The sequence below is a fragment of the Triticum aestivum genome, chromosome 4B (assembly GCF_018294505.1).
Source record: "Triticum aestivum cultivar Chinese Spring chromosome 4B, IWGSC CS RefSeq v2.1, whole genome shotgun sequence".
In the NCBI taxonomy this organism is placed as follows: domain Eukaryota; kingdom Viridiplantae; phylum Streptophyta; class Magnoliopsida; order Poales; family Poaceae; genus Triticum; species Triticum aestivum.
The window spans coordinates 563,266,526-563,294,151 of NC_057804.1; the positions used below are offsets into that span (position 1 = coordinate 563,266,526).

The 27,626-nt window shown below is 41.1% G+C and overlaps 1 protein-coding gene across 11 annotated transcripts; it reads left to right on the top strand.

Moving 5' to 3' along the window:
* The first annotated feature begins 282 nt into the window (after nt 1-282).
* On the top strand, nt 283-27,355 carry LOC123093265 (protein ARABIDILLO 1). Of its 11 annotated transcripts, none has more exons than XR_006445226.1 (13): nt 7,394-7,915; nt 8,371-10,104; nt 10,651-10,768; nt 11,716-18,403; nt 18,787-18,873; nt 19,156-19,213; nt 19,321-19,455; nt 19,662-19,732; nt 22,211-22,277; nt 22,710-22,846; nt 26,243-26,333; nt 26,657-26,696; nt 26,889-27,355. XR_006445226.1 is itself a non-coding variant. In XM_044515182.1 (9 exons), the coding sequence occupies exons 2-9, from the start codon at nt 753-755 to the stop codon at nt 10,124-10,126; spliced, it is 753 nt and encodes a 250-aa protein (XP_044371117.1). In that variant the 5' UTR covers nt 283-587; nt 663-752; the 3' UTR covers nt 10,127-10,258. The 11 variants fall into 11 exon arrangements, 1 of the variants encoding a protein (XP_044371117.1); XR_006445224.1 differs by having other exon boundaries at nt 26,248-26,333; XR_006445227.1 differs by having other exon boundaries at nt 7,393-7,915; nt 8,371-8,816; nt 10,042-10,104; nt 22,710-26,696.
* The last annotated feature ends 271 nt before the right edge of the window (nt 27,356-27,626 follow it).

The following is a 27,626-nucleotide window of genomic DNA, read 5'->3' on the forward strand; positions in this document are numbered from 1 at the left end:
GAAGAGGAGGAGACGGCCGGAGTTGGGATAGAACCTCATCTCCTTTTTTTTGGAGAATCACCTTTTTAGGGGATTTTTTTTTGAGTAACACATACCTCACCTTTTTTTTTTGAGAAACAACACACACCTCACCTCGGAAGTGTACTCACTGTGTCTCAGCTTCCAAGCCCATCCGTCTCCCCTATGTGGACCAGGCCCATAGAAAGTACGGCCCAGTTCCTCGCGTGGACAACCCAGGTTACACGTCAAGTTCGGCCCGCTCTGTGTACCCATCGCCTCCTGTGGAAACGCTCCCGTGTCTCTCTCTCTTGCATAGGCGGCGGAACACGACGGCCGCCCAGATCGCCGCCGCGTTCGACGAGGGAGCCGGGGCACTGCAAGCCGGCCTATAGACTGGTTCGGGGATGCGGGCCAGCGGCGCGGCAACTTCGTGGGTGGTGGGGCGGACGCGCATCTCTACGACGACCCGGACGACGCCGCCATCCCGGCGCTCCTCGACTCCCGCTTCGACGGTGATATGGTCGACGCTCAAGCGCCTCCTCGCCTTCCTCTCGCAGGGCTTCTACGTCGCCCACCTCTTCCCGCAGGTCCGGCTAGCGTCCCCCTCATCTCGTCTCATCTCACGCCGCGGATTCCGGCGACTGAATGTGCTTCCGACGCAGGCGGTCATGAACATGCCGGCATAGTCGCTAGAGGTGAAGAAGCTCGTCTACCTCTACCTGCTCCACTACGCCGAAGTAAAGCCCCCCTCCATGCCGAGTCAGGCGACAAAATTAAATCATGGCTGTGGGTAATCCTAGTCCTACTCACCTGAACAGACTTGATGCTTTGCACTGGGAGTTTCGAAATTAGAATGTGATGTTGCAATTTAGTTGCCTGAAAAAGTCTGAACCATATGCAGGAAACTGCACTTGTCCCTGGTATAGGAGGGAGGCTGATGGCTAACTGTTGCAAAGGTTGTTGCAGATGAAGGAGGTATCACCATTTTCACTAATTTGGCTAAGTCAACAAATCGACTTGTTGCTGAAGAAGCTGCTGGTGGCCTTTGGAATCTCTCCGTTGGTGAGGAGCACAAGGTTGTTATTGTCTAAATGCTGATTCTTATTGCTTGCTTTGATGTCCGTATCACTCGTGCTAATAATTGATTGATTTCTCATTTTCAGGCGGCTATTGCGGCAGCTGGTGGTATAAAGGCTTTGGTTGATCTTATATTTTGTTGGCCTGCTGGGACTGATGGAGTTCTTGTATGGAACTTTTAAACTTCACATTTTCAGCAACTTCCAACTATACCTGCTGATTTGCTGCCAACCATCCTTTTTGTGACTTTGCTCTACCTCTTTTTCTATTAGGAACGTGCTTCTGGTGTGCTTGCAAACCTAGCTGCTGATGACAAGTGCAGCCTGGAAGTCGCAAAGGCTGGTGGTGTCCATGCTTTGGTTACACTTGCTCGATCATGTAAACTTGAGGGCGTCCTAGAACAGGTAAGCTGCATTGTGTCTTCATGCTTGTCCAGTTTTGTTCTATACGTATAAACTAGTAAAATTTTATGTTATATCTCCTAAATTGTCAACCAACATTACACATTCCGCAGAACAGACACATTTTACGATGTAGGAAAAACATGAGTAAAGAACATACTCCCTCTGTAAAGAAATATAAGTTTATATCACTAAAGTAGCGATCTAAATGCTCTTATATTACTTTACGGAGGGAGTACAAGTTTTCATCTTCAATGCTCCATACTTTTACAGAGGGACACATACCACCTGCAGCTTATTTCTTGCCTATTGAACTTTTGCCCTGCAATATATGCACCATTTCGATCATTTATAGTGCATCTGCCAGGTACCAATGCAAACATTTCCTGCATGGATAGCTACAATTTTATCGTGCTTGTCCAAGAGCACTCTTATGACACGTCCCATGCAAATTTTACAACTCGTGTTCCCAACAAGAAACAGAAGTCTGTAACCTGTGGTATTGAACCCGTGTCTGATATTCCCTCAAAAAACGAAAAAGAGAAACCATGTCTGATATGCTGACTAGCTTCATACCATTTAGGTGTAAGTAGAAAACACACTTTAATATAACATTTTAAATCTTTTAAACCTGCTTGAAACCATTTTGTTTTAGAGGGCAGCCCGGTGCACGTAGCTCCCGCTTGCGCAGGGTCCGGGGAAAGGTCCGGCCACTTTGGGTCTATAGCACGCAGCCTTTCCCTACATTTCTGCAAGAGGCTGTTTCCAGGACTCGAACCCGTGACCTCATGGTCACAAGGCAACAGCTTTATCGCTGCAGCAAGGCTCCCCTCTTCACCTACATTTCGCTAAGGCATTTTGCTTTAGAGCTACTCAAGTATCTGTTTATGAAATAGTAGCAGTTATCCGCTTCATCTTAAGCTCTAGAAGTAAATGCCTTATATACATATTTTGTCCTCTTTATGTTCACCCCTGTTCTGTTATTTACTAATGCTATGTTTGTTATGCATAGGCGGCAAGGGCTCTAGCCAACTTAGCTGCACATGGAGATAACAACAACAATAATGCGGCTGTATGTCAGGAAGCAGGGGCTCTTGAGGCATTAGTGCAACTAACATGTTCTCAAAACGAGGGTGTAAGGTATAGTTCTAATTGACATCCTTTCACTTTTATGGTTTGAAGTTGTAATATTAGCTTTCCTTAATGTATACCACATTGATCTGAGGTAATATTGTGCTTTTTATTTAAAATCCAATCAGGCAAGAGGCTGCTGGTGCTTTGTGGAACCTATCATTTGATGATGGGAATCGTGAAGTTATTGCTGCTGCGGGGGGTGTTGAAGCATTGGTAATACCTTTTATCTTATTAACCAAACTGTCTTACGCTTTGCATTCTTTGACCAACATTACCTGTTAGGTTCTCCATCTAAATTGACATGATCTCTCTGAATAGGTTTGTGCTCAATGGATTAGTGTGAAATACAAAAGTTCAAGTATAATAGTTTTCATACAAAGAAGGCTGAAGTTATTGTGGAGCAATTTAGTTAGAACTGTGTGTCATGAACTCTTAGTATTTAGGGGCAGACATTTAACTAGCAAGCTTGTAACTTCCTCTGAGGAATCATTTATTATGCTGCTAGCCAGGACTCGAAAATGTTTCTTTGGGAATTGTTACTGTGTCACCCGTCTTTTCTTAAGCCTACTTAATAGGAGAGCTCTCTTTTTCACGTATATGGCATTTGTATTTTAGGTTTCACTTGCACAACAATGTCTGAATGCTTTGGAAGGCCTTCAGGAGAGAGCTGCTGGCGCATTATGGGGACTATCTGCCTCAGAATCGAACAGGTAACTTACTATACTAGCATACTATCTAGTTGTTACAATACTCTCACTAGTGATCTGTGGAAGTACTCCCAACAATGCTGCTTATGCATTTTTCTGCTCGAGTTTATATATTCGGCAACTTTTCGAAGTTCACTGAAAGGTCTTACTACTTACTGCCAGTTATTCCATGGTGTCTGCTATTTAAGACATAATGATCCTTGCAGATGCCATCAAAGAGTCTGCCTACCTTTATTCACTAAACTTGAACCACATACCAACTTCCTCTATTTTTAGGAGTGCGTTTGTGATAGTTGCATATGAGATGGACATGTCGATCGGAAATAAATCTTAATGGAAATTCCAATGTACTGATGGAAGTGATAAATGGCTGTGTAGTGTCAATCAAGAAAAGGAAGTCTAGTCAATACTTTAGGGTGTGTTTGGTTTCAGTCACCAAGTGGAATGGAATGGAATGGTCCCATTCCAGTAGAATGGATCGGTTCCGTTCCCGTGTTTGGTTTCAGTCACCAAGTGGAATGGAATGGTTCCGTTCTTGCATTTGGCTAGAGAGATGAAACGAGATGAATTTGATTCAGCCAAAAGGTTTTAAAGTTCTTAAGATACATTTGTTACACTGTTAGAACTGCCAAATAACCTTGGGATTATTAGTTGCTCAAGAAACATGGCTGAACAAGTCATGAGCACCTAAAACAAGAAAAATAAATCCAAAGTATGAATGGTTGGCCATCTCAGTAACAACTACTCAACTCCACAACTACACATTTATGTCAGTGTAAGCGTACTGACAGGAAAAGGATCATAACACACAAGCATCTACAAATCTTATAAGCTGATCCATAGGAATTGTTGTAGTAACCATCCAAACAAAATCTGAAAGGAATTCAAAAACTGCTCATTCAACATTCTTAATTCTGTTTAGCACCTTATTATTTGGTTTCAGAAACACAGACTAAAATAGACAAAGATCAAGAAAATCGAGAGGGTTTCCCCGTGCTCCATCGTGACCCTGTTGTGTGCATGTCCCAGCCAAGCTTGGCTTCCTTCAATAGGAGCTCGCCGCTGACATCCATGTTGCCACCACCTGCCGCTGGTCTTCTCGATCCCCTTGCCGATTATGACCTTATTGTGTGCACATCTCAGCCCAGCTCGGCGTCCTTCGATAGGAGCAGCCGCCGTATCCCGCCGTGTCCCGCCGTAGTAGCCGCCTTACCGCTGCTTGCCCAAAGCGCCCACTGCTAGCCCGCCGCCCCTTCTCCTCTCGGTCTACCACGCCATGAGGAAGAGACGAGGGAGAGGCTGGCGCTGATTGATCGAGAGGCAGAGAGACGAGGGAGTGGCAGCGCTGATGGGAATAGGGTTTGGAGTTGGGAGGGAGGTGAGTGAATCGGCGAGGAAGGTGAGATGCGTCCTGTTCCACGTGATTCCTCTGATTTGGAGGTACGAGTGAGTTCCGGATCTTGGCCGAATATTCGCTTGGTGGGAACTAGTGTTCCAGTTCCATTTGTCTACCAAACACAGGAATGAGGTCAGGTACAGGTCGGACCCATTCCATTCCACTTGGTGACTGAAACCAAAGTTACCAAACACACCCTAAAAGAAGACAAGTCCTGTACCTGTTAAATTGTTAAATTTGAATCTGTTCAGAATCCGTGACTTCTGTTTGGATAGATCGAAAAAATAGGTGATTTGGATACAAATGCATTTCTTTAGAACGGGATGAAACAAACAAACATGAACACCATATGTCATACAAAAAAACATTTTGGAGTATCACTTGGAGAAACTTCTCATACCTTTATGTTCATGAGCCATCTGTATGCAGGGAGAGTCGTGTGCAGCTCTTCATGCGGTGCATAGTGATCCCTCTAGTTCAAATGTTGTATTGTATTTAACATGAAATTTAAAAACATCCTGCCACTTGTATGCCAAATTTGGAACCTAACAATTCATAAACTAGCCTGCTCCATCTCTCCCTTCGTTCGGCTTGAGTGTACTTTGATATTTACAGTCTGTTCTTCTCCATCTCTTCCGCATGGTAGGCTCCTGCTTTGTAAAGGATCTTGACCAAACTGCTCAAAACATTGCACACATATAAATCTTGCTTGCATGGCATTCGGTCGGAAGATTAACCCTCATGATGATGCAGCCGTGGGAAAAAAGGGAAAATTTTGAACATCTTCGAACTTATCATTCACACCATCCTTGTCTAGAATACCGGGTTGGCAATCATCCAAACGAGGAATTTACGGCCTTGATGCTAACCTTTTGGTCCACTCCTGGGGCTTCTTGGTTCATTCTCCCTATTCACTGATCTGAGCCTCCAACTCAGAAGTCAGTACGCTCTTGTCGGCCCGCTACTCCAGTCTCCTGCCTTGCTCGCGGATCTTGTCACCTGTGCATATCATGGCCAACGGCCTGCTCGTCCGCCAGCACCGCACGGCACTTGACCTCGTCTCCATTGACCAGATCCATGTGTGGCTCCCACGTCACCTTGTCTCCACTTAAGATTACAGCTTGAGTAGCACTCCCTCCGATCCATATTAAAACTTGTCCCAAACTTGTCCCTCAAATGGATGTATCTGGCACTAACTTGGTGCTAGATACATCCATTTGTGGGACAAGTTTTTTAGGACGGAGGGAGGACCAAACAGAACACGCTGGAAATGCTACAAATCAAACAGAACACTCCCACGTCACCTTGTCTCCACTTAAGATTTCAGCTTGAGTAGTACCAAACAGAACACTATGGAAATGTTACAAATCAAAGGCACAGAGGCCAGGGGACGATGATCTGATCCAACGGGATCTCCGTCTTCCTCGGCTACTTGCCCACCCTCAGGACCGTCTTTAGCTCGACTGGCACGGCGAGTGGCCTTCTTCCACCGTATGAATCAGGTTTTTTTTTAACGAACAATATGAATCAGGTGGCCCAAGTTGCAGTTTTATTATTCCACCCTCTAGCCCCATCTGGAAGCAGCACTAACAAATCTTGAGCATGGGCCGAAATAAATATCATGTACTCCCTCCAATCCATATTAATTGAGGCATACTTATGAGTATTCATTAGGGTGAGATAGTATATACCTCACAAGATCTAACCAGTGCACTGTGCTTGCATATTGTGTGCAATAATATAGGTAGCATATATGACTTTGGTATGATAATAACTCACTAGCTCAGTTCTCACATACTGAACTAGAAAGAATTTATGACCGTCAGTAAACTCATCCCCTCAAATAAATGGCAGTCTTGTCTGGACTGAATCGACAAGAGTCTTATACACTTGCGCGCGGGGTGGGGGGGGGGGATATTTTTCTTACAAAAGAGGAGAATAATCTTTGGTATGGTACTGTATAGCGTAGGGATGTTTGCATCAATCTTGTTATAGTTTCTTAGTTGTTTGTATGCATTGGGCATAGGATTGGAATAATATGAACATCTTGGAGCATCTCTAGCAGATTCCCTAAACTTTAATCCCTATAATTGACATTTGGTTCACGCAATTCATTGAACACTTTGTCCGCAAGCATGTTGTACACACGCATTGAGCTAGATCCACCGCACACACATTGAACTTGATAAATCCATCATGCATACATTGAAAAAACCATTGGCAGCTTTCCATTATGAACCGAACCCAACTAATTCAAACCATCATATAGATTCCGACGAAATAAATCGTTGACATGGTTGTTGCCGTTGTCCGTACCCCACAAATCAAACCCAACCCAAGTCAAAAGCTAGTGTCTAGTTTCTCATCAAATCTACATGAAATTTATACATATACATACTACACAGCTGGCTCCCACCCGTCATCCTCTCCCTTTTCTCTCTCTTGCCACCAAGTGGGCCTTAGCTGCTGAGTACTGCTATGCGATTTAGCGATATGTTTAGGAAGTAGTGGAAGAAAATAGCCCGCCTAGGCGAAGGTTAACCGTACTAGGATCTAGGCAACAAGAAAATGCCTAGCAATTCCTTTATCCTCGCTAGGGAGTCTAGATCTCCATATAATGAGCTCCAATATTATTACGGGCTTATAAGGATGGCTAGTAGAGTTTGTTAATAATCTCTGTTTTCAAGGCGTCCCTAAGGCGTTGCCTAGGCGACGCTTAGGCGTCAGGGCGCCCTGCGAGGGCAAGGCGTCCACCTCGCCTTAGGTGGGTGTCTAAGGCGTCCGCCTTAAGCTATAAGGCGTCCGAGGCGTCTGCCTAGGCGTCCGAGGCGTTGCCTTAGTCCATTTTGGACGCCTTAGCTTGCCAGGCAGGCAGGGGAGCTGTTTTAGGCGGGAAACTGGAATCATGTTGGCGCCAACAGGTAAGAGGGGAGAAAGAGAGAGAGAGAAACAGCCCCCAATCCACACACTCCTCCCCCTCCTTCTCTTCAGTGGCTCCTCTCCAGCAGATCTGGTTCCTCCTCCTCTCCAGCAGCTCCTCCCCCTCCTCTCCAACGGTTCCTCCTCTCCAGCAGCTCCTCCTCTTCCTCCTGTCCAGCAGCTCCTCCTCCTCTTCCTCCTGTCCAGCAGCTCCTCCTCATCCTCCTGTCCAGCAGCTCCTCCTCTGCAGTACAGCAACAACAAGCAAGAGCAACAGTAAGGTATACCTCCCTCTCCCTTCTCCCACACCCTCCTCTGCTCTCTTTCTTCTTTGCTGGACTGTTTTGTGCTAGCTGGTTGGTGGTTGCTCACTTGTCTCTTATAGTGGTTAGTGCCTTAGTGGCCAGGCATATGTTAGTGATTAGTTTAATGATAGTGGGGTTAGCGCCTTAGTGGATGCTCCTTGGTTGAATAAAATAATGCATGCTGTTGGCCTGTTGGGTGGATTAGAATAAAGGCTAGTTGAATACTGATGCATGATGTGTTGTGCTCAACAATGGATTAGTTTAATGACTAGTTGAATGCTGATTAGTTTAATGGCTAGTTGATTGTCGCTGTTTGCTACATCTGCATGAGTAGAGTAGTTTAGTTGCTGCCACAGCAGCCTTTTCATATGCCATGGCAGCCCTTTTATCAGTTATGCTAATATTCCTTTGTGTTTGGTTGTTTGCTGCAGGTAGTAGAAGTGTAGCACCATGGATGGAAATGCAACAGCTGATGGGGGTGAGCCCACCTACGATCCAATGAAAGATCCAACAAGGAAGCCACAACGGTCAAATGATCCGGGATGGAACTATGGATATTGGTCTGAGCCTCCAAATCGGGATCTTGTTGTGTGCGCTCTTTGTGGCAAGATAACTTCTGGAGGGATCAAGAGGCATAAAGAGCATCTTGCGGGCGTCGGGGGAGATGCAATTGGTTGTCCTAAGGCCACCACACAATTGAGGAGAGAAATGGGAACATATTTGGAGCAAAATAGGAGGATCAAGGGAGTAGTAGATGTAGATGATGTTCAGGAGGTTGTGGAGGTGAGTTCAGTTGGAGCAAACATCGCCTCTAAAAGGCCAAGCTCAGGGACAGCAGCCAAACAGAATAAGAAAGCGTTTATCACCAACATGCAAGGTAAAAAGAAGTCTGTTTCTGTTGTGTCTGCCGCCAATAGTTCCAAGCCAATTGTTGCCATGCTACGAAGAACACCCGAGGATCTTGTAGATGAAAGACGCTCTGGGTGTTCTCAAAGCACCATGGAGTCCAGCACAAAGACTCCAGAAGAGAGGCAGTATGTCAATATGCAGTGGGCATTGTTCTTTTACGAGTGTGGCATTCCATTCAACGCTGCAAGTAGTAGGCAGTTTGAGGTTGCAATTGAAGCCTCTTGTCAATATGGGTCAGGTTACAAGCCTCCTAGTGCACATGAGCTGAGAGAGAAATTGCTTAATGATTGTGTGAAGGAAACAGGACTTTTGAGGAGGCAACACGAGGCAGCATGGAAAAAATATGGATGCACACTCATGTCGGATGGCTGGTCGGATAAAAGAGGACGCCATTTGATTAACTTCCTTGTTAATAGTCCAGAGGGCACTTTCTTCTTGGAGTCGGTTGATGCCTCAAGTGTATGTCATGATGGTGATATGATAGCTGATTTGCTTGAGAAGAGAATTCTGGATGTTGGAAAAGAGAATGTGGTACAAGTTATCACCGATAATGGTGCTAATTACAAGAAAGCTGGCCACCTTCTAATGGAGAGGATGCCTACTCTATATTGGAGCCCATGTGCATGTCATTGCTTGGACCTAATGTTGGAAGATATAGGAAAGTTGAAGGCATTTAAGAAGCCTATTGCAGGGGCTAGACGTGTCACAACTTTCATCTATAGACATGGAAGACTTCTTAGTCTAATGAGGAAGGCCACGGGTGGGGATCTTGTGAGACCAGCAGCCACTCGTTTTGCCACAGCCATCCTCACACTTAGGAGTTTGGTCAATGACGATCAAGAGCCAACTAATGTTGACCAAGATGGTGAAGACAACACCAATGCCAATGAGTTTGATGATGATGACTTTTGATTGAGACTTTGAGAGTGGAGAGACATGAGAGAGCTGAGCTGGCCACCTTTATCCCTTTTGCTATGCTGGAATTATCTATTATTCTGTTTGTCTTATGTGGAATTATCTATTATTCTGTTTGTCTTATGTGGACCATTGCAGATTGCAGTTGCACTCATACTTGCTATCTTTCTTTCCACTTTTGTTTGCTGCCTCACTTTTATTTCTATTTTTTGTGGAATGTGCACTGGTAAGTGATACATTATTCTAACATATTTGTTCATGACTTCATGTTGATGCAGAATTCTGTTGGGGAGAAAAGCAAGTGCAAAGAGGATGGGGGCTCTACAACAATCAGTTGCAAGGTGTGTATGGCTGTATGCCTAGTTGCTTAATGCCTACCAAATTCTACTTAATTCTGTTGCTTACAAGTCTCTAAGGCGTCGCCTCGCCTTATGCCTCAGCGCTTAGGCAGTGAGGCGCCCCCCCAGCGCCTCGCCTCGCCTTACCGCCTTAAAAACATAGTTAATAATTCTGGCAAGTATATCTTGTGTAGATGATCAATAGTATCCATAGTTTGATTTTGCTATATCATGTAGTATTTTATTCAATGTCTCATGGAAGTGGCCCCTGTTTGCTAGATGCAACAAATGACAATAGTTTCTGTGGTTCTTTTTTATAACATGCAAAAAACGGTAACATACTGCATTGATGATTGTCTATTGGCACAGAGCCAAATATTTGATTATCTCATGTAGTACATAGATGATGTGATTTTCAGTAATATTTTCAGTCACCTCTGAATGTAGTACATTATTGTCCTGTTTTATGTTGTCCACATGAAGGTTGTTCTTCTCACTCAACAGATCTGCAGCTATCAGTAATATGATGAGTTGTTGTTTTGTTTCCAGGCCATGGTTCTTCCATCCCACCCTTATCTTCTCAAGGAAACACACATCAGTATTTTTCATGTGGTGGTGCATACCAGAGTGGTAGTACAACAAAAAAGATTGATATCCCGAATGGAAGGTATGCTACTTGGGAGTTTACTCGTTTGGTTTTTGCATTCTAACATCATGTGGGTTTAATTATCAATTTTTTATGTTACTGTATTTTTTGTCTCGATTTATATTTCTCTACTTGACCTTCCTTTTCCATTGTTAGCTTTTGAAACTCTTCTCTTTAGTTACGATATACCCTATATTCTTGTCAAAATGTACATGTCCAAAACGTTATCTCAACGGGTTGTCTTGTAAAACAAGGTGGTCATGGAGCAGCAGCAGTATGGCTTTGACATGATTGTATACTTTATACAATTGTGTGCTTGCTTCTGAGATGTTCAGAGACGCACAATAAATCTGGAATTATATTTGTAATTTGCGCAGTCTCTTTGTTATTAGCTGCTATGCTCTGTGTAGTCTCTCTGTTGAAGATACTAGAAATATTTGAACAATCATAGTTAAATACTGGCAAATCCATACTTTCATTGGGAGGTTTATATACCCTATACGTCTTCACCACATATCATACTGGTGCTTGTGGTATCCATATATCCACATATCTATTGATCATTATCTTGACATAAGGCCAAATTAGTGTCAGTAACTAGTTCTAAGGGCTGCACACATCAGTCCCGGAGGCAGATTTGTTACTACCTAATGTTAATATACTTGATGCTGATGGATGGAAGATAAAATTATGAACTACTCCCTCTGTTTTGGTATAAAAGTCTCAAGTGTACCATTGGAGTATACCATTAGAATATAATACATACCTGGTCTTGTCCTGTCAAATTTTCGTTTGCTATTTCTGTACATCTTTGGCCCACAATACCATTTCTCTTTTTTAAAATCCAGGGTACTTCCAGAATTCATCTAAAGTTTCCTCTTTCCAATGATACTACTTCTGTAAACTTTGGAGCCCTTCGCACATATTGTTTATTGATTGTGTGTTAATTTTATTTTTCCAACGAGTAGAAATCATTATCTTTCGAAAGATTCAAGGACGTTCCAGGAGTGACCAGTACCATTGAAGACTTTGCTGAGCGAGGCAAGCAACCTACTTTGATCATGTTGAACCCATATATGCATTACACTTAGAATTATTTTTCATCCATAAAGTATTGTTTACTAGTATTGCTATTAAGTAAATTAGCTAGGGTTTAGCTATGCCCTATGTGCTTGATATTGACACCCTTTGACATTCTTATGCTAACTAAATTAGCTAGGGTTTAGCTATGCTTTATGTGCTTGATATTTGACACCCTCCTTTGATGATACCCCTCCTTCCTAACCATGTAGTGGTCACAAATAAATGTGGGTCATATGTGCAAGTTTAATAGTAATGCTTAGCCATGCTAGTCACATAAATCATAGGACTTGGGAAGAATCTTTGTTACTCATAAATGTTTTACAAAAACCCAAGGGTGTCACTAATGCCCATGGTATGATTCTGAAAATAAGGTTATATAAAATGGAGATTTAGTTAGGTGATTGTGATCTTTGACGAGATAGTCAGTTCGGTGGATTATAAAAATTTATGTATAGTAAATGAGCATGGTGGTTATTGTATTGGCGGATAAATGGAACTTCAATTAACTTGAAGCAATTTGGATTTAGTAAGGCGATTACGATCTTGAACCAAATTTCATGGTGGATTAGAAGTTTTTGATGCATTTATTTAGTTCATTGTGATCTTGAGGAGATAGTCAAAGATGTCCGGTGGATTAATTAATCTAGGACAATTTGTATTTAGTTAGGTGATTGTGATATTGAACTGTATTTCATGATAAATTATGAGATTTTAGGTGGATTTAGTTACGTGATTTAATCTTGAGAAGATAGTCTAAAATGATCGGTTGATTATGAGATTTTAGGTATGGTAGATGAGCATGGTGATTATTATATTGGTGGATAAATAGATCTTTAATTTTGTTTGGAACATTTTGAATTTAGTTAGGTGATTGTGATCTTAAACCAAATTTCACGATGAATTATGAGGTTTTGGTTGGGTTTAGTTAGGTGATTGTGATCTTGACGAGCTAATAAAAGATGTTTGGTGGATTATGTGAATTTAGGTCTAGTAGGTGAGCATGGTGGTTATTATATCGGTGAATAGGTAAATTTTTAATAAACTTGAGAAAATTTGGATTTAGTTAGGCGATTGTGATCTTTGAACTAAATTTCATGGTGGATTACGATCTTTTAGATGGATTTAGTCAGTTGATTGTGATCTGGAGGAGATACTCAAAGATATTCGATGGATTAAATATCCTTGAATAATTTGAATTTCGTTAGGCTATTGTGATATTGAACTGTATTTCACGATGATTTATGTGATTTTAGGTGGATTTAATTATGTTATTATGATCTTGAGAAGATGGCAAAGATGTTAGTGGATTTTAAGATTTTAGGTCTAGTATGTGAGCATGGGGACTATTATATTGGTGGATAGACAGACCTCTAATTTAGTTTGAAACAATTTGAATTTTGAATTTAGTTAGATGATTGTGATATTTTAACCAAATTCATGGTGGATTTTGATGTTTGGGTTGGATTTAGTTAAGTGATTGTGATCTTGACGAGATAGTCAAAGATGTTCGATGGATTATGTCAGAATTTATGTCTAGTAAGTGAGCACACTAGTTATTGTATTTGGTGGATAAATGGATTTTTAGTTAACTTGGAGTAATTTGGATTTAGTTAGGCGATTGTGATCTTGAACCAAATTTCATGGTGAATTACGAGATTTTAAATGAATTTAATTAGTTGATTGAAATCTTGAGAAGATAGTCCAAGATGTTCGGTGGATTAATTAATATTTTTTTGAACACAGTACAAGCGCAAGCGCTATATAAACGTGCATACACTCACCCCTATGAACGCACACACGCACACCCTACCGCTATGAGCACCTCCGAGAGACTAAGCCGGCATATCATCTTGAGATTTTACGAAGTCATCGTAGGCGCCTTGTAGTCGATGAGAACAATTTGTATGTAGTTCGGTGATTGTGATATTGAACCAAATTTCTCGGTGATTTATTTGATTTTAGGTGGATTTAGTTAGGTGATTGAGTCTTTGAGAAGAAAGTCAAAATGTAAAGTGGATTATGAGATTTTAGGTATGGTAAATGAGCAAGGTGATTATTATATTAGTAGATAAACAAATATTTAAAATTTAGTTTGGATCGATTTGGATTTAGGTAGGTGACTGTGATCTTTTAACCTAATTTTACAATGGATTATGAGGTTTTGGTTGGATTTAGTTAGGTGCTTGTGATCTTGACAAGGTAGTCAAAGATGTTCGGTGGATTAATATGTCTAGTAAGCGAGCATGATGGTTATTACATTGGTGGATAAATGGATCTTTAATAAGCTTGAAGATATTTGAATTTAGTTAGGCGATTGTGATCTTGAACCAAATTTCATGGTGGATTACGAGATTTTAGATGGATTTGATTAGTTGATTGCGATTTTGAGGAAATAGTAAAAGATGTTCGGTGGATGAATTAATCTTGAACAATTTGGATTTAGTTAGGTGATTGTGATATTGAACCAAATTTCTTGGTGGTTTATGACATTTTAGTTGAATTTAGTTAGGTGATTGTGTCTTCAGAGGATAGTCAAAGATGTTCGGTGATTATGATATTTTAGGTCTAGTCGATGAGCATGGTAATTATTATATTGGTGGATAAACAGATATTTAATATAGCTTGGAACAATTTGGATTTAGTTAGGTGATTGTGATTTTAACCAAATTTTAGGATGGATTATGAGGTTTGATTAGAATTAGTTAGGTGATTGGGATCTTGACGAGCTAGTAAAAGATGTTAGGTAGATTATGTGAATTTAGGTCTAATAGGTGAGCATCTTAATTATTATATTGGTGGATAAATATTTTTTTTATAAACTTGGAAAAAAAATGGATTTAGCTAGGCGATTGTGATCTTGAACCAATTTTATGGTGGATTATGAGCTTTTTGATGGATTAGTTAGTTGATTGTGATCTTGAGGAGATAGTCAAAGATATTCGATGTATTACTTAACTTGAACAATTTGGATTTTGTTAGGTGATTGTGATATTGAACTAAATTTCTCTGTGATTTATGAGATTTTAGTTGGATTTAGTTAGGTGATTGTGTCTTGAGAAGATAATCAAAGATGTTTGATGGGTTATGCGATTTTAGGTCTAATAAATGAGCATGGTGATTATTATATTGGTGGATAAACAAATATTTAATTAGTTTGAAACAATTTGGATTTAGTTCGGTGATGATGATGATCTTTTGACATAATTTTACGATGGATTATAAGGTTTTGGTTGGATTTAGTTAGGTGATTGTGATTTTGATGAGCTAGTAAAAGATGTTCAGTGGATTATGTGAATTTGGGTCTAGCAAGTGAGCATATTGGTGGGTAGAAATAAGGGCCACACGAGTGACTCAAGGCGATGATGCAACTACTGAAAATAACTGGTAAACAAGGCAATAGAGGCAGAGAGACTGGGGGTGATGGCAGCAGATGGACTTCGAGCTAGCATCCCACCTGCCAGTGCACTCCGTTCCCCATTGATCCGGTTTGGTGTCCTTGTCCTGTTTGCGGATTTGTGTCACGCACTTGATTAAGCATCCCATGTTCTCCTAATGTGCGCCCTTGGTCTTGACGATAGGTAGCGCCGTGTTCTTGGGCGTGTCCTGTGGGTAAAATTCAGGTATGCGTCGATTGTTTGAGCTGTTGCTCGCCATTGTGCCGCCCAGCAAGGGAACACGGGATGTGGGATCAAGACAGCACACATAGCAACCCGCCACCAGGCAACGGACGCCCATCCAGACTTACAGGGAGTGGAGATGGACACAAATGTGGATGTTGAGCTCCATAGTAGTCTCAAGTGTGTGCTCATCAGTAAGAGCAGCACGAGCAAGAAGGTCCTGGATATACTCCTCTTAGGAAATAAAGAAGCCATTAAAGCTCGAAGAAACCTCAATCTTAAGGAAGTAGTGACTTTAGTAAACATGGAGCAATTTGGATTTACTTAGGCGATTGTGATCTTGAACAAATTTCATGGTGAATTACGAGTTTCTTCAATGGATTTAGTTGATTGTGATCTTGAGGAGATAGTCAAAGATGTTCTGTATATTAATTAATCTTGAATAATATGGATTTAATTAGGTGATTGTGTCTTGAGATGATAATCAAAGATGTTTCGTGGATTATGAGATTTTAGGTCTAGTAGATGAGCATGGTGATTATTATATAGTTAGGTGAATGTGATTTTGACGAGCTAGTAAAAGATGTTCGGTGAACTATTGTGAATTTAGGTCTAGTAGGTGAGCATGTTGATTATTATATTGGCGGATAAATAAATCTTTAATAAATTTCGAACAATTTGGATTTAGTTAGACGACTGTGTCCTTGTGAACCAAATTTCATGGTGGATTATGAGATTTTTGATGGATTAGTTAGTTGATTCTGATCTTCAAGAGATAGTCAAAGATGTTTGGTGGATTAATTAAAAATCTTGAACAATTTGGATTTAGTTAAGTGGTTGCGATACTGAATTGAATTTCACGCTAGATTATGAGATTGTATGTGGATTTAGTTAGGTGATTGTGTCTTGAGAATATTGTCAAAGATGTTTGCTAGTCTATGAGATTTTAGGTTTAGTAGATGAGAATGGTGATTATTATATTGGTAGATAAACAAATCTTTAATTATTTTGGAACAATTTTGACTCATTTAGGTGATTTTTATTTTTCAACCAAATTTACGATTGATTTTGAGATTTTTTTGGAGTTAGTTAGGTGACTGATCTTGACAAGATAGTCAAATATGTTTGGTGAATTATGTTAATTTAGGTCTAGTAAGTGAGCATTGTGGTAATTATATTGGTGGATAGATGGATCTTCCGTAAAAATGAAGCAATTTGGATGTAGTTAGGCGATTGTGAACAAATTTCACGGTCGATTACAAGATTTTCAATAAATTCGGTTAGTAGATTGTGATCTTGGGGGATGTCAAAGATGTTCGGTGGATTAATTAAATCTCGAACACTTTTGATTTAGTTAGGTGATTGCGATATTGAACCAAATGTTTTGGTGATTTATGATATCTTAGTTGGATTTAGTTAGATGATTGTGTCTTCAGAAGATAGTCAAGGATGTTCGGTGGATTATGAGATTAGGTTTAGTAGATGAGTATGACAATTATTATATTGGTGGATAAACAAATATTTAATTTAGTTTGGAACAATTTAGATTTAGTTAGGTGATTGTGATATTGAACCAAATTTCTTTGATTTATGAGATTTTAGTTGGGGTGATTGTGTCTTGAGAAGATAGTCAAATATGTTTGGTGGATTATGAGATTTTGGGTCTAATAGATGAGCATAGTGATTATTATATTGGTGGATAAACAGATAAACTGATATTTAATTTGGTTGCAATTTGGATTTAGTTAGGTGATTGTGATCCTTTAACTGAATTTTATGGTGGATTGTAAGGTTTTGGTTGGATTTATTAGGTGATTGTGATTTTGGCGAGCTAGTAAAAGATTTACGGTGGATTATGTGAATTTAGGTCTAGTACGTGAGCATGTTGATTATTATATTGGTGGATAAATGAGTCTTTAGAAACATGGAGCAATTTGATTTAGTTAGGCAATTGTGATCTAGTACAAATTTCATGGTGGAGATTTGCAATGGATTTAGTTGATTGTGATCTTGAGGAGATAGTCAGAGATGTTCGGTGGATAAATTAATCTTGAACAATTTGGATATAGTTAGGTGATTGTGATATTGAACCAAATTTCTCTATGATTTATCGGATTTTAGTTGGATTTAGTTAGGTAATTGTGTCTTGAGATGATAATCAAATGTGTTTGGTGGATTATGAGATTTTAGGTCTAGTGGATGAGCATGGTGATTACTATATTGGTGGATAAACATATATTTAATTTAGTTTGGAACAATTTGGATTTAGTTAGGTGGTTGTGATCTTTTGACCAAATTTTACTGTGGATTACGAGGTTTTGGTTGGATTTAGTTAGGTGATTGGATCTTGATGAGCTAGTAAAAGATGTTAGGTGGATTATGCGAATTTAGTCTAGTAGGTGAGCATGTTGGTTATTATATTGGTGGATAAATATTTAATTTTGGACAATTTGCATTTAGTTAGGTGATTGTGATATTGACCCAAATTTCTCCGTGATTTATGAGATTTTAGTTGTGTTTATTTAGGTGATTGTGTTTTGAGAAGATAGTCAAAGATGTCTGGTGGATTATGAGATTTTAGGTCTAATAGATGCGCATGGTGATTATTATATTGGTGGATAAATGAATCTTTAATAAATTTGGAATAATTTGGATTTAGTTAGCCGACTGTGATCTTGAATCAAATTTTATGGTGGATTATGAGAGTTAGTTTGGCGGCACTCCGCTTCTTCCTTGAGGAGCATGTGCAGTGCAGTGGTGCGGGGGCTCGTGCGGCCTGCGGAGGCCTCAGAAGGTGGGCGGTGACACCTGCAACTTGTGCACAATGGCGACTCCATGCATCTCCTGCGCCCCGCAACCCTCTCCTTCCTGGCATACTCCATGCATCTCCTGCGCCCCGCAACCCTCTCCTTCCTGGCATAGCAAGAGCAGGAGCAAGGATGCCGAGGCGGTTCAGGTTTGCCTCCACCTCCTCTCTCCCCCCTCTCACTCTGGTCTCCCTTTTTTGTCTCATTCTGCGGCTTCATTCAAGCATATATTTTAAATTGCTAGGTATTCCAGGTAGTTAATTAGCCTATCTATGGACTGCACCTACATTTGATGTTAGAACTCTTGCTAAATATTTTTCCCACTGAAAGTGTCAAAGAATATACAACTTGGTATGAAGAAGTTTTCTTATGGGGAAATAAAGATTCTTGTATGCAGAACTATTTGGGCTCCCTCAGCTGTATCAGTTGGTTTTAGTTCTCAGATTTTTACTTTGCCTTTTTTTACAAAAAAATTGGATGTATGAATCTGAGATCTGGACCTCAAGTTCACCGCTTTTCTTTTCATCTGCAGTCGCGAGGAAGAGTAGGAAGATCAGGCAGAGAGGGTTTCACACACCTCTTCTACACTGACAAGTCTTTGCTTTTCAGGATTGCCATGGTGAGCTGCTGCTGTAATGCTTTAATTTCTTTTGTTTTGTCACTTTGTTAAACTTTGTTATCTTATTCTGATGCTATGATTTGTGATGGCTAGATGAGATTTGTGGTGAAAAGTCTCTTTTATTTTGTTTACCTACAGATCTTGAATGCACGATTGATAATTTTGTTGGATAGGTTAGAAATCTAAGTAATAGACATTTTAAAGGATTTAGTTGGTAAACATGGAAAGCCAAGAAAAATATATAGCTTACTTACAGTGTTGGTTGGAATCGCTCTGCGGCAGGCTCACTGATGGACTTGAAGTATGCCTGATCTTGGACTGCATTTATTGCCTGTCGTAGGTGTGTTTCTTTTATTTTATATTGGGGGGGGGGGGGGTTCTAAGCTATTGAATTAGGGAGCATACAGTTTATCCTTTGAGACCCGCTCAGTCTGTTGGCTACTGCAGGGAGCTTTGGATGGTGGTCTTGATCTTCCGCACAGTGACAAGAGATTTGCTGGCTTCAAGAAGGATAAGAAGCAGCTGGGCGCTGAGATTCACCTCAAATACATCTATGAAGGTCATGTTGCTGACTGCATGAAGGTGAGTTGGATCCATTGCCCTCGTGGTATTATAATGCCATTTCTTCATTCCCTAGTGCTATCATTGTTGTATACATGAATTCTTTCTGGAAGATATATCTGGGCCTGATTCACCCATATAAAGTATCCTAAAGCAGTGTACTTTTGTTCTTATTTCTGAAGCAGCTTACTGAATCTCGTTTTAACTTCTGCCCTACCCTATTTCAGTCAATAGCTGATGAGGAACCTAAGAAGTACCAATCTCGCTTCAGTGAGTACATCAAGAACTGAAGATCAAGGTGATTTTTCTCCCTCTTGTTAACCTTTGTTCTCTCATTTTGATGCTATAAACATGACTACATGAGGGAGAGAAGAGAATACGACAAAGTTCGATGAGATTTGTAGTGAAGAGCTTTCTTTCATTTGTTTACCTACACTAGTAAGAATGCACGTGCAACGCACGTCTCAAACGTAAATCAGGTGAGATTCACATGATATAAAAAAATGTTTTTAAAAATATAAATCAAATGGATACACAATGTTTGATGTCGCTCAAATTGTATTTTCAAAAGTGAGAAACGATAGTGGTTATGTTGCTTCATAGAATAATCGCAGAAAATATTTTTATTTAAATAAAATTAGCAATTATTTATTAATGCAGTAATATAGGCTTGTAGTGTAGTCTTCTCTTCGAATGTAGCCAGGAAAAAAAAGTATGAACTGCCTTACGGTGCAATTATATTGTTCTAGATGCTTAATTCTTGAATCTTATGTTATTCTACTAATCTGCGTAGCAAAATATATACTTGACTAATTTGGATTGAATTATATATATTTTATGGTTGTGTGGATTGCCAAAATTATATAGCTACCTACTATGGATAATAAGAAATAGAAGATGATATGTGACTACAACGACTTCTATATAAAATAAAGATGATTTACAAGAACTAACTGAAATGTAAAAGGGCTAAAAAAATCCAATAATTATCATGCTAGAAAGTATTTATCCAGTTTTGTATGTGTTTATGCGTTGGCAACCATACTAACTTACAATGTCGTAAGACGCTCTGTGCATATAGAAACTGAAATGGGTTAGAAAGAAAAATAAAGATGGAAGGAACAATATTCCAGAGTATTTGTCAAGCTTAACCTTATCAAGCTTTCAGGTCAGCTTCTAAATTACAAAAAACATGATGAATCCTCAACTAAGAAAGAGCCAACAATTTGGAACATGCTACAAAACTGGTGAAGATAGAAAGCATTCATCCTCTTTTTCCTTGTCGTAAGGAGTAGCTTCAGCATACATTTGTAACAGTGTAATACCTGATCCGGAAAGAGTTATTCATTATTATTATTGGAGGAAAGAGGCGCGCAGACAAAGAAAGAGAGGCGGTGCAAATAAGGCCTTAAACAGTATGTCTTCAAGTTTGACGATTGCAGATATGTTGGATCATTTGAAACTGCACAAGTATATAAGAATAAATATATGTGGCAAAATAGCGAAAGGTATATGGTTTCTCTGTCATGAAACAAAATAAATCCGATTGATGTGCATGATGGCGGCAGGCGGCTCACGATTAGCTTCCTAATGGATGGATGCGTCCGAGATAAGTTTTTTAATATGATGGATTTGTCTGAGATTAGTTTCCTAATAGGATGGATGCACTCTGATTTACTTTCCTAGAATGTGATGCACCCGTAATTATTAGTTTCCTAATTTCCCAGGCGTGGAGTTTCATATTTTCCTTCACGGTGGAGTACGGTCAGTCAATGTAAATTACTAAGTGCACACAAAAAATGGGTTAAGTCTAACCGTTAGATTGATTTCAGTGGGTCTAATCGTGCGGTGGTATTGGATCTGTGTACACTTTGTGGGGTGTGCTTAAAGAAGTTCTTGTTTGATTGTTTAATAGTAGTATAGATAAATTACAAAAAACATGATGAATCCTCAACTAAGAAAGAGCCAACAATTTGGAACATGCTACAAAACTGGTGAAGATAGAAAGCATTCATCCTCTTTTTCCTTGTCGTAAGGAGTAGCTTCAGCATACATTTGTAACAGTGTAATACCTGATCCGGAAAGAGTTATTCATTATTATTATTGGAGGAAAGATGCGCGCAGACAAAGAAAGAGAGGCGGTGCAAATAAGGCCTTAAACAGTATGTCTTCAAGTTTGATGATTGCAGATATGTTGGATCATTTGAAACTGCACAAGTATATAAGAATAAATATATGTGGCAAAATAGCGAAAGGTATATGGTTTCTCTGTCATGAAACAAAATAAATCCGATTGATGTGCATGATGGCGGCAGGCGGCTCACGATTAGCTTCCTAATGGATGGATGCGTCTGAGATAAGTTTTTTAATATGATGGATTTGTCTGAGATTAGTTTCCTAATAGGATGGATGCACTCTGATTTACTTTCCTAGAATGTGATGCACCCGTAATTATTAGTTTCCTAATTTCCCAGGCGTGGAGTTTCATATTTTCCTCCACGGTGGAGTACGGTCAGTCAATGTAAATTACTAAATGCACACAGAAAATGGGTTAAGTTAAGTCTAACCGTTAGATTGATTTCAGTGGGTCTAATCGTGCGGTGGTATTGGATCTGTGTACACTTTGTGGGGTGTGCTTAAAGAAGTTCTTGTTTGATTGTTTAATAGTAGTATAGATATCTTGATTGCACAATCTGGGTATGTTAGGAATGCAAATGCCCCTTTATAGGAAGCTTGAGACTTCAATTTTCTGATGGGGAGTTATGTGTGGTTTCAGGGTTACAGATGCCACAAGGCTTGCCTAACAAAGGTTCCCAGAAAAAGGAATGGTTTGACCAAAAAAGGTGGTTCTTTCTTTAACTGTTTCGATCCTTTTTTTTATGCTAAAATGAATGCTTATGTTTATGTTTTACTATTTGTAAAATAAACATATGTCAGGTTTTAGAGCAAATTTCAGGTTAAACATTTTCACGATTTGTATTCCTGGTTTGAACATATGCTAGAATCATATCTACTCCTGAAAATCTTTGTATGTATATGCAGTGTTTTGGAATGGGCTATGATTCTTTTTTAGTATTTTAGGTTACACATTTCTCCTAAGAATCTTGATATTCACTATATTAGTATAGTATAGGTTTGTAATTTTTCCTTGGGAATCTATATATCCAGTCAAGCTGGGATAGACTATATTTTTTTTACTCGGTCATGGCGATGGCACTCTGCCAACGACATGGCAACAGGTCAATAGTTCATGTTCTTTCTATACATTTTTGCAGGCTTTGCTCTCCAAGTGCATAACACTTTCCCACTCCCCATCGATGACGATCTTCCTGTATGAGCATTTTCATCTGTGCTCCCTATTTTCCTTGCTCCACTAAGAATGAAGCCATTAACTGTTGACTGTAATTGCGAGGTAGCTCTTTTAGTACCACAGAAGTTATTCCGAAAGGTCATTAAGCTTATTCCAATGCCAACTTCTGTAAAGGTGCTTGTCCTGGTTATTACAGTATGTTCCTTTTGACAAATCAACAGAAGTGTACAAATTCATTTAAATGGGTTCGCAAGGTATTTTCATTAGCAATGCCACAAGGCATCAGAAAGCACAAGTAGCGAGAACAATTAGTTCTGTTTTAATATCATAGTTCTACAAATCCTAAATCGTGTTAAATTAATCTGCTAGAGTATGGTGATAACAGAGGGGCACTGTTTTTGAAAATTGTTTTTTCTGTTTCAATTGTATAGGGCCCTCCACAAGGATATTGATTTCATCAGGTGTAGATGTTTAGTTGAACAGATATTGTTTGTCAGTTTCTTAGTGCGTGCCTAGCTGTTTCCCCTTTTTACATTGCTTCTTTTCTGTAGGATTTCTTGAAACATAATAACTTGCTTCCACAATTGTAGAATGATCATGGTTTCTTTGCAGTCCTGTACTTTCATACGATTAACAATTTCATGGCTATCCTAGGTAACAAACAGACATCATTGGCATTAGCCAATGCATTTGCGTTAAATGCCCTGCTGGCCGAGTGCAACTTCGTTCTTCTTTAGTGGGTATTTGTATTTTCCAAAAAGAAGTTGGTGCACCTCATAGTTGTTTTGTAGCCTGACTATTATGCCTAGGTTTTGCTCTATAATACAGAACTAAGTAGTTCACTATGTCAGTTGGCTATCTGTGTCGCTTCATAGTTATGGAAAAACAGGGTAGAGCTCTAATGACTACTCTCCTCGATCAATCTATGAGAGCCAAGATTATATTTTAAGTAGATTCCATATCTTTGAACAACAGATTCTGATTCTATTACAGAGATGTTTTAATTCATTTTTTATTAGTTGCGCTACTACATTTAACTAATGATTTGAGCTGCCTTAGTCCCAGATAGTGACTATCTAAATTATTGACATCCACTCAAATAAATATACAAGAGTTGTATGAAAGGGAACCTGTTATGGCGCTGCTAGAAGGAGGGCGCGAGAGGGCCGGCCGGGGGCCTTTTTGCCCACGGCCGGACAAGAGGGAAGGGATTTCCTTCTTAATTCTTGCTTGATTAGATTGATACATCTCCTTTCTTTATATAGAGAGGTTTACTTGACTTCCAAGCAAGGCTTACTTGACCCCTAAGCAAGCGACCCTTATCTCTAATTAACCCTAAGACTAACGGGCCCATTAGGCCCATTATGTACTCTAACACTACACCCCACCTGGACATGCAGCTTGTCCTCGAGCTGCAGCCTAACCAACTTATAACCATGACTCGACGCAACACAAACCTAACACCTAAAAATAAACCCATTATTATCAACCTGAATAGACTGGGACGCTTTATTTTGGACCCCTTAACAAAAAGTGGACACCATCCGCACGTCGGACGTGCACGTGTACAGCCACCCGGATCCCATGGACACCACCTGAACAAAAGGAGTGCATGTGTATGGTCACCTGGAAGTGCTCGCAAGAGTGACCAGCAGAGGCACCCTCGCGGCGGCCGGTGGCGGATTGCAGTGGTGCTACGCGGTGCGTTCTTGTCAGTGACACCCTGCCTTCTCCCCGCCGGACGGCTGTTGGTCTGCACCGCACAGAGAAGAGCGGAGGCCTTGCGATGGAGAATGACGAGGAGGGGTGTGCCCCCCCCAACCGCCGATGTCGAAGATTTTGAGGTCGCTGCCCGCAGGGAAAACAGCATGCCCGAGATCCCCGATGCAGCGGACGAGAGTGAGGTCCTTTGCGCAGCGAAGGGCAACTTGGAGGAGCGGCAGCTGCAGACCACGCATCTCCCGCACACGCCGACGCGCTAGGAAGCTGCGCGCAGCAGCCTGCAGCCTCACCGCCGCCGACACGTGGTGGGTAGCGATCCAAGACGGAAGCGGTGACGGCGACGGCGGGGACTTGATCTGCTGGATGTGGACGCCCTGGGATGGCGGCGGCGCTGATGGGAACGAGGTCGTCGCAGTCCCGTCGTAGGGCATCCCATACTGGGCGACGAAGCTGACCGGCGGTGGCTGCTGCAGCTGCAGCGGCTGCTGCGGTGTCGCGCCGGGCAGCAACAGCGGCTGCTGCGGTGGAGCGCTGGGCGCGGCGGAGGCCGCCAGGAGCGGCGGCTGCCACTGCAGCCAGGGCTGGGCGATGGTGGCGATGGATGGCAGCTGCAGCGGCCCAGCGAGTGCGGCAAACGCCGCCTGGTGCGGCGGCTGCCACGGCAGCCACGGCGGCGCGGGGGCGGCGATGGGTGGCGCAGCCGGGTGCGGCCCGTAGGACCCGGCCAATAACAGGTGGATCTCCTGGACCGCCTGGGTTAGGTCCTGCAGCACCCCGAGCACCTCCTCCGGGGTGAGGACGGCGGGGGCGGGCGTGACGGAGGATCCCAGCGCGGGCAGGAGCGTGGCGACGGTCGTGGTGGTCGCCGGAGGCGACGAGGTGACCGGTAGCGGAAGAGACGGGCTTGGCGGCGGTGAAGACATGATCAAACCGAAGCTAGCTGATACCAAATTGTTATGGCGCTGCTAGAAGGAGGGTGCGAGAGGGCCGGCCGGGGGCCTTTTTGCCCATGGCCGGACAAGAGGGAAGGGATTTCCTTCTTAATTCTTGCTTGATTAGATTGATACATCTCCTCTCTTTATATAGAGAGGTTTACTTGACTTCCAAGCAAGGCTTACTTGACCCCTAAGCAAGCGACCCTTATCTCTAATTAACCCTAAGACTAACGGGCCCATTAGGCCCATTATGTACTCTAACAGAACCACTCACCTTTTTAACAGGAAATATGTTATAGCGTCATAACAATGTTCAGGTCGCACATGCATACCAGAACACTGAGGGGTGGTCTTACAAATGACAACTACTTTCATGTTAGTAATTTCTTCTGTTTGACATATTCCATGACCCTTGCTAGCTCCAGTCATTCAATTTATCATTATATCCACCATATTTTTATGCTCGACATTCCTAATCTGCCGGTCACAAGAAACTGTAGTATAATGTCAGGTCGCACATTCTTTTTGTTTCATGGTTCAGTACAGGTCTCATGGTGAGCAGCAGCACTAGGTTGCAGTATAATGTCAGTTGATTGCAACATCCCGAGTTATTTTATCGATGTTTTTCATCTAGAAGCTTGAATCTCTTTCAACTTTCAGTACACATATATTCTGATTTGTGCATAAGGAAACTCACAAGTTTGTGTCCATCTTTTTGGTAGTAATCATATGGCTTGCATATTTTATCAGACTGATCAGTCACAAAGATCGGTCTGATCATATTTGGTACAGAAGATCAAAAGAAGCATTTATATCATCTTTTTGTGTGCTTTTTCTGTAGAAAAGGTACCATGGGTTGATGGTGTTGGATCCAATCACTATATGATGTAAATTGACTGCTATTCCTAAGAACTGCTCCTGGACACAGTGCTGTATGTTATCATGTCTTACATTCTATTGTGTTGCCTATCTTTATAGTTACTCGGATCTTACATTTCAGATTTTGTATTTTTGTCGGTGCAAGTGTTGCCTTCCTACTGTCAAACAACATGGAATTTTTTAAATTAAATTGTACATATTGTCGAAAAATATCCAGTGCATGTCTATATTCATGCCTGCTATAAAACAAACATTCTTCATTGCCTATGCCTTTTCCTTCTGTTAAAGATGATAATGCAGCTCTCCATCTTATTAATTCCTTCTTCATTCACTTGAAATATTGCCTAATTTTTTGTGTGTGTATTTGGTTTAGCAGTGTGACTTATGGTCAAACTGAAGGTGCTTAGCATGGTCTGGTATGCATTTCTTAGTTTCTCTTGATTTCTGTTTCTGTTTTTGTTTCAATTCATTTTAAGCCTATTGTATTTGCATACATATTGGAGAGGTTATTTCTCGTGTGAAGTTACTATTTTTTTCCAGTTCTGAAGCACTTTCCTCACCTTCTGATGGTTTACAAGAGAAAATATTTCTCTGTTTGTATGGTGCAGGTTTCTTTATGGTCTACTTTACAAGAGAAAACATTTCTCTGGAAGGAGCTGCTGACAAGGCTTAACAACAAACTGGACGGAGTTCTTCACATGGCAAACATAGATGAAGGAACGTTGTATGCCTTCACCTTCAGACCCAAGGCAAAGTGCCTCCGCCTCTGTCGAACTGCTCACTCCCTATGAGGACACCATCGTAAACCTTCGGTGTCACCTATATATAGCTTGTGTACCAGACTTCATGTTTATAATGCTCTTAGGCCTTGTACAATGCAAGGTGCTTAGGGGAGCTGCTTAGAGAAATAAATCAGGCTTTCCTTAAGCACCGGTGCTTATTTGTACAGGATAGACGCTTAACTAAGCGTCTCTCCCGTAGAAATAGCACCGGTGCTTCAGGAAAACTTGGTTCATTTTTCTAAGCATCTCCTATTGTACAAGGCCTTATACCAAAAAAAACAAAATTCCCACCACGTCTGGGGCTGGCGCACGATTTTTTTTTGGTGCAGGTATTGCGAGCTAATCCTACCCCCTCCCCGCAGTTTCTGGTAAACGTGGGCTCCATTACCAGCAGTATCGAGATCGGAGGCGAGGGCCGAGCAGTTTCAGCGGCGAGCGGGCGATTTCGCGTTGGGCGCCCTCGTCGGCATTGGCTTTCAGCCATGGAGGAATCGACGCCTCGGCTTCGCGGCGACACTTTACAGCGTCTCCACTGCTTTCTGCCCTGAGGTTATTTGGCGGTGG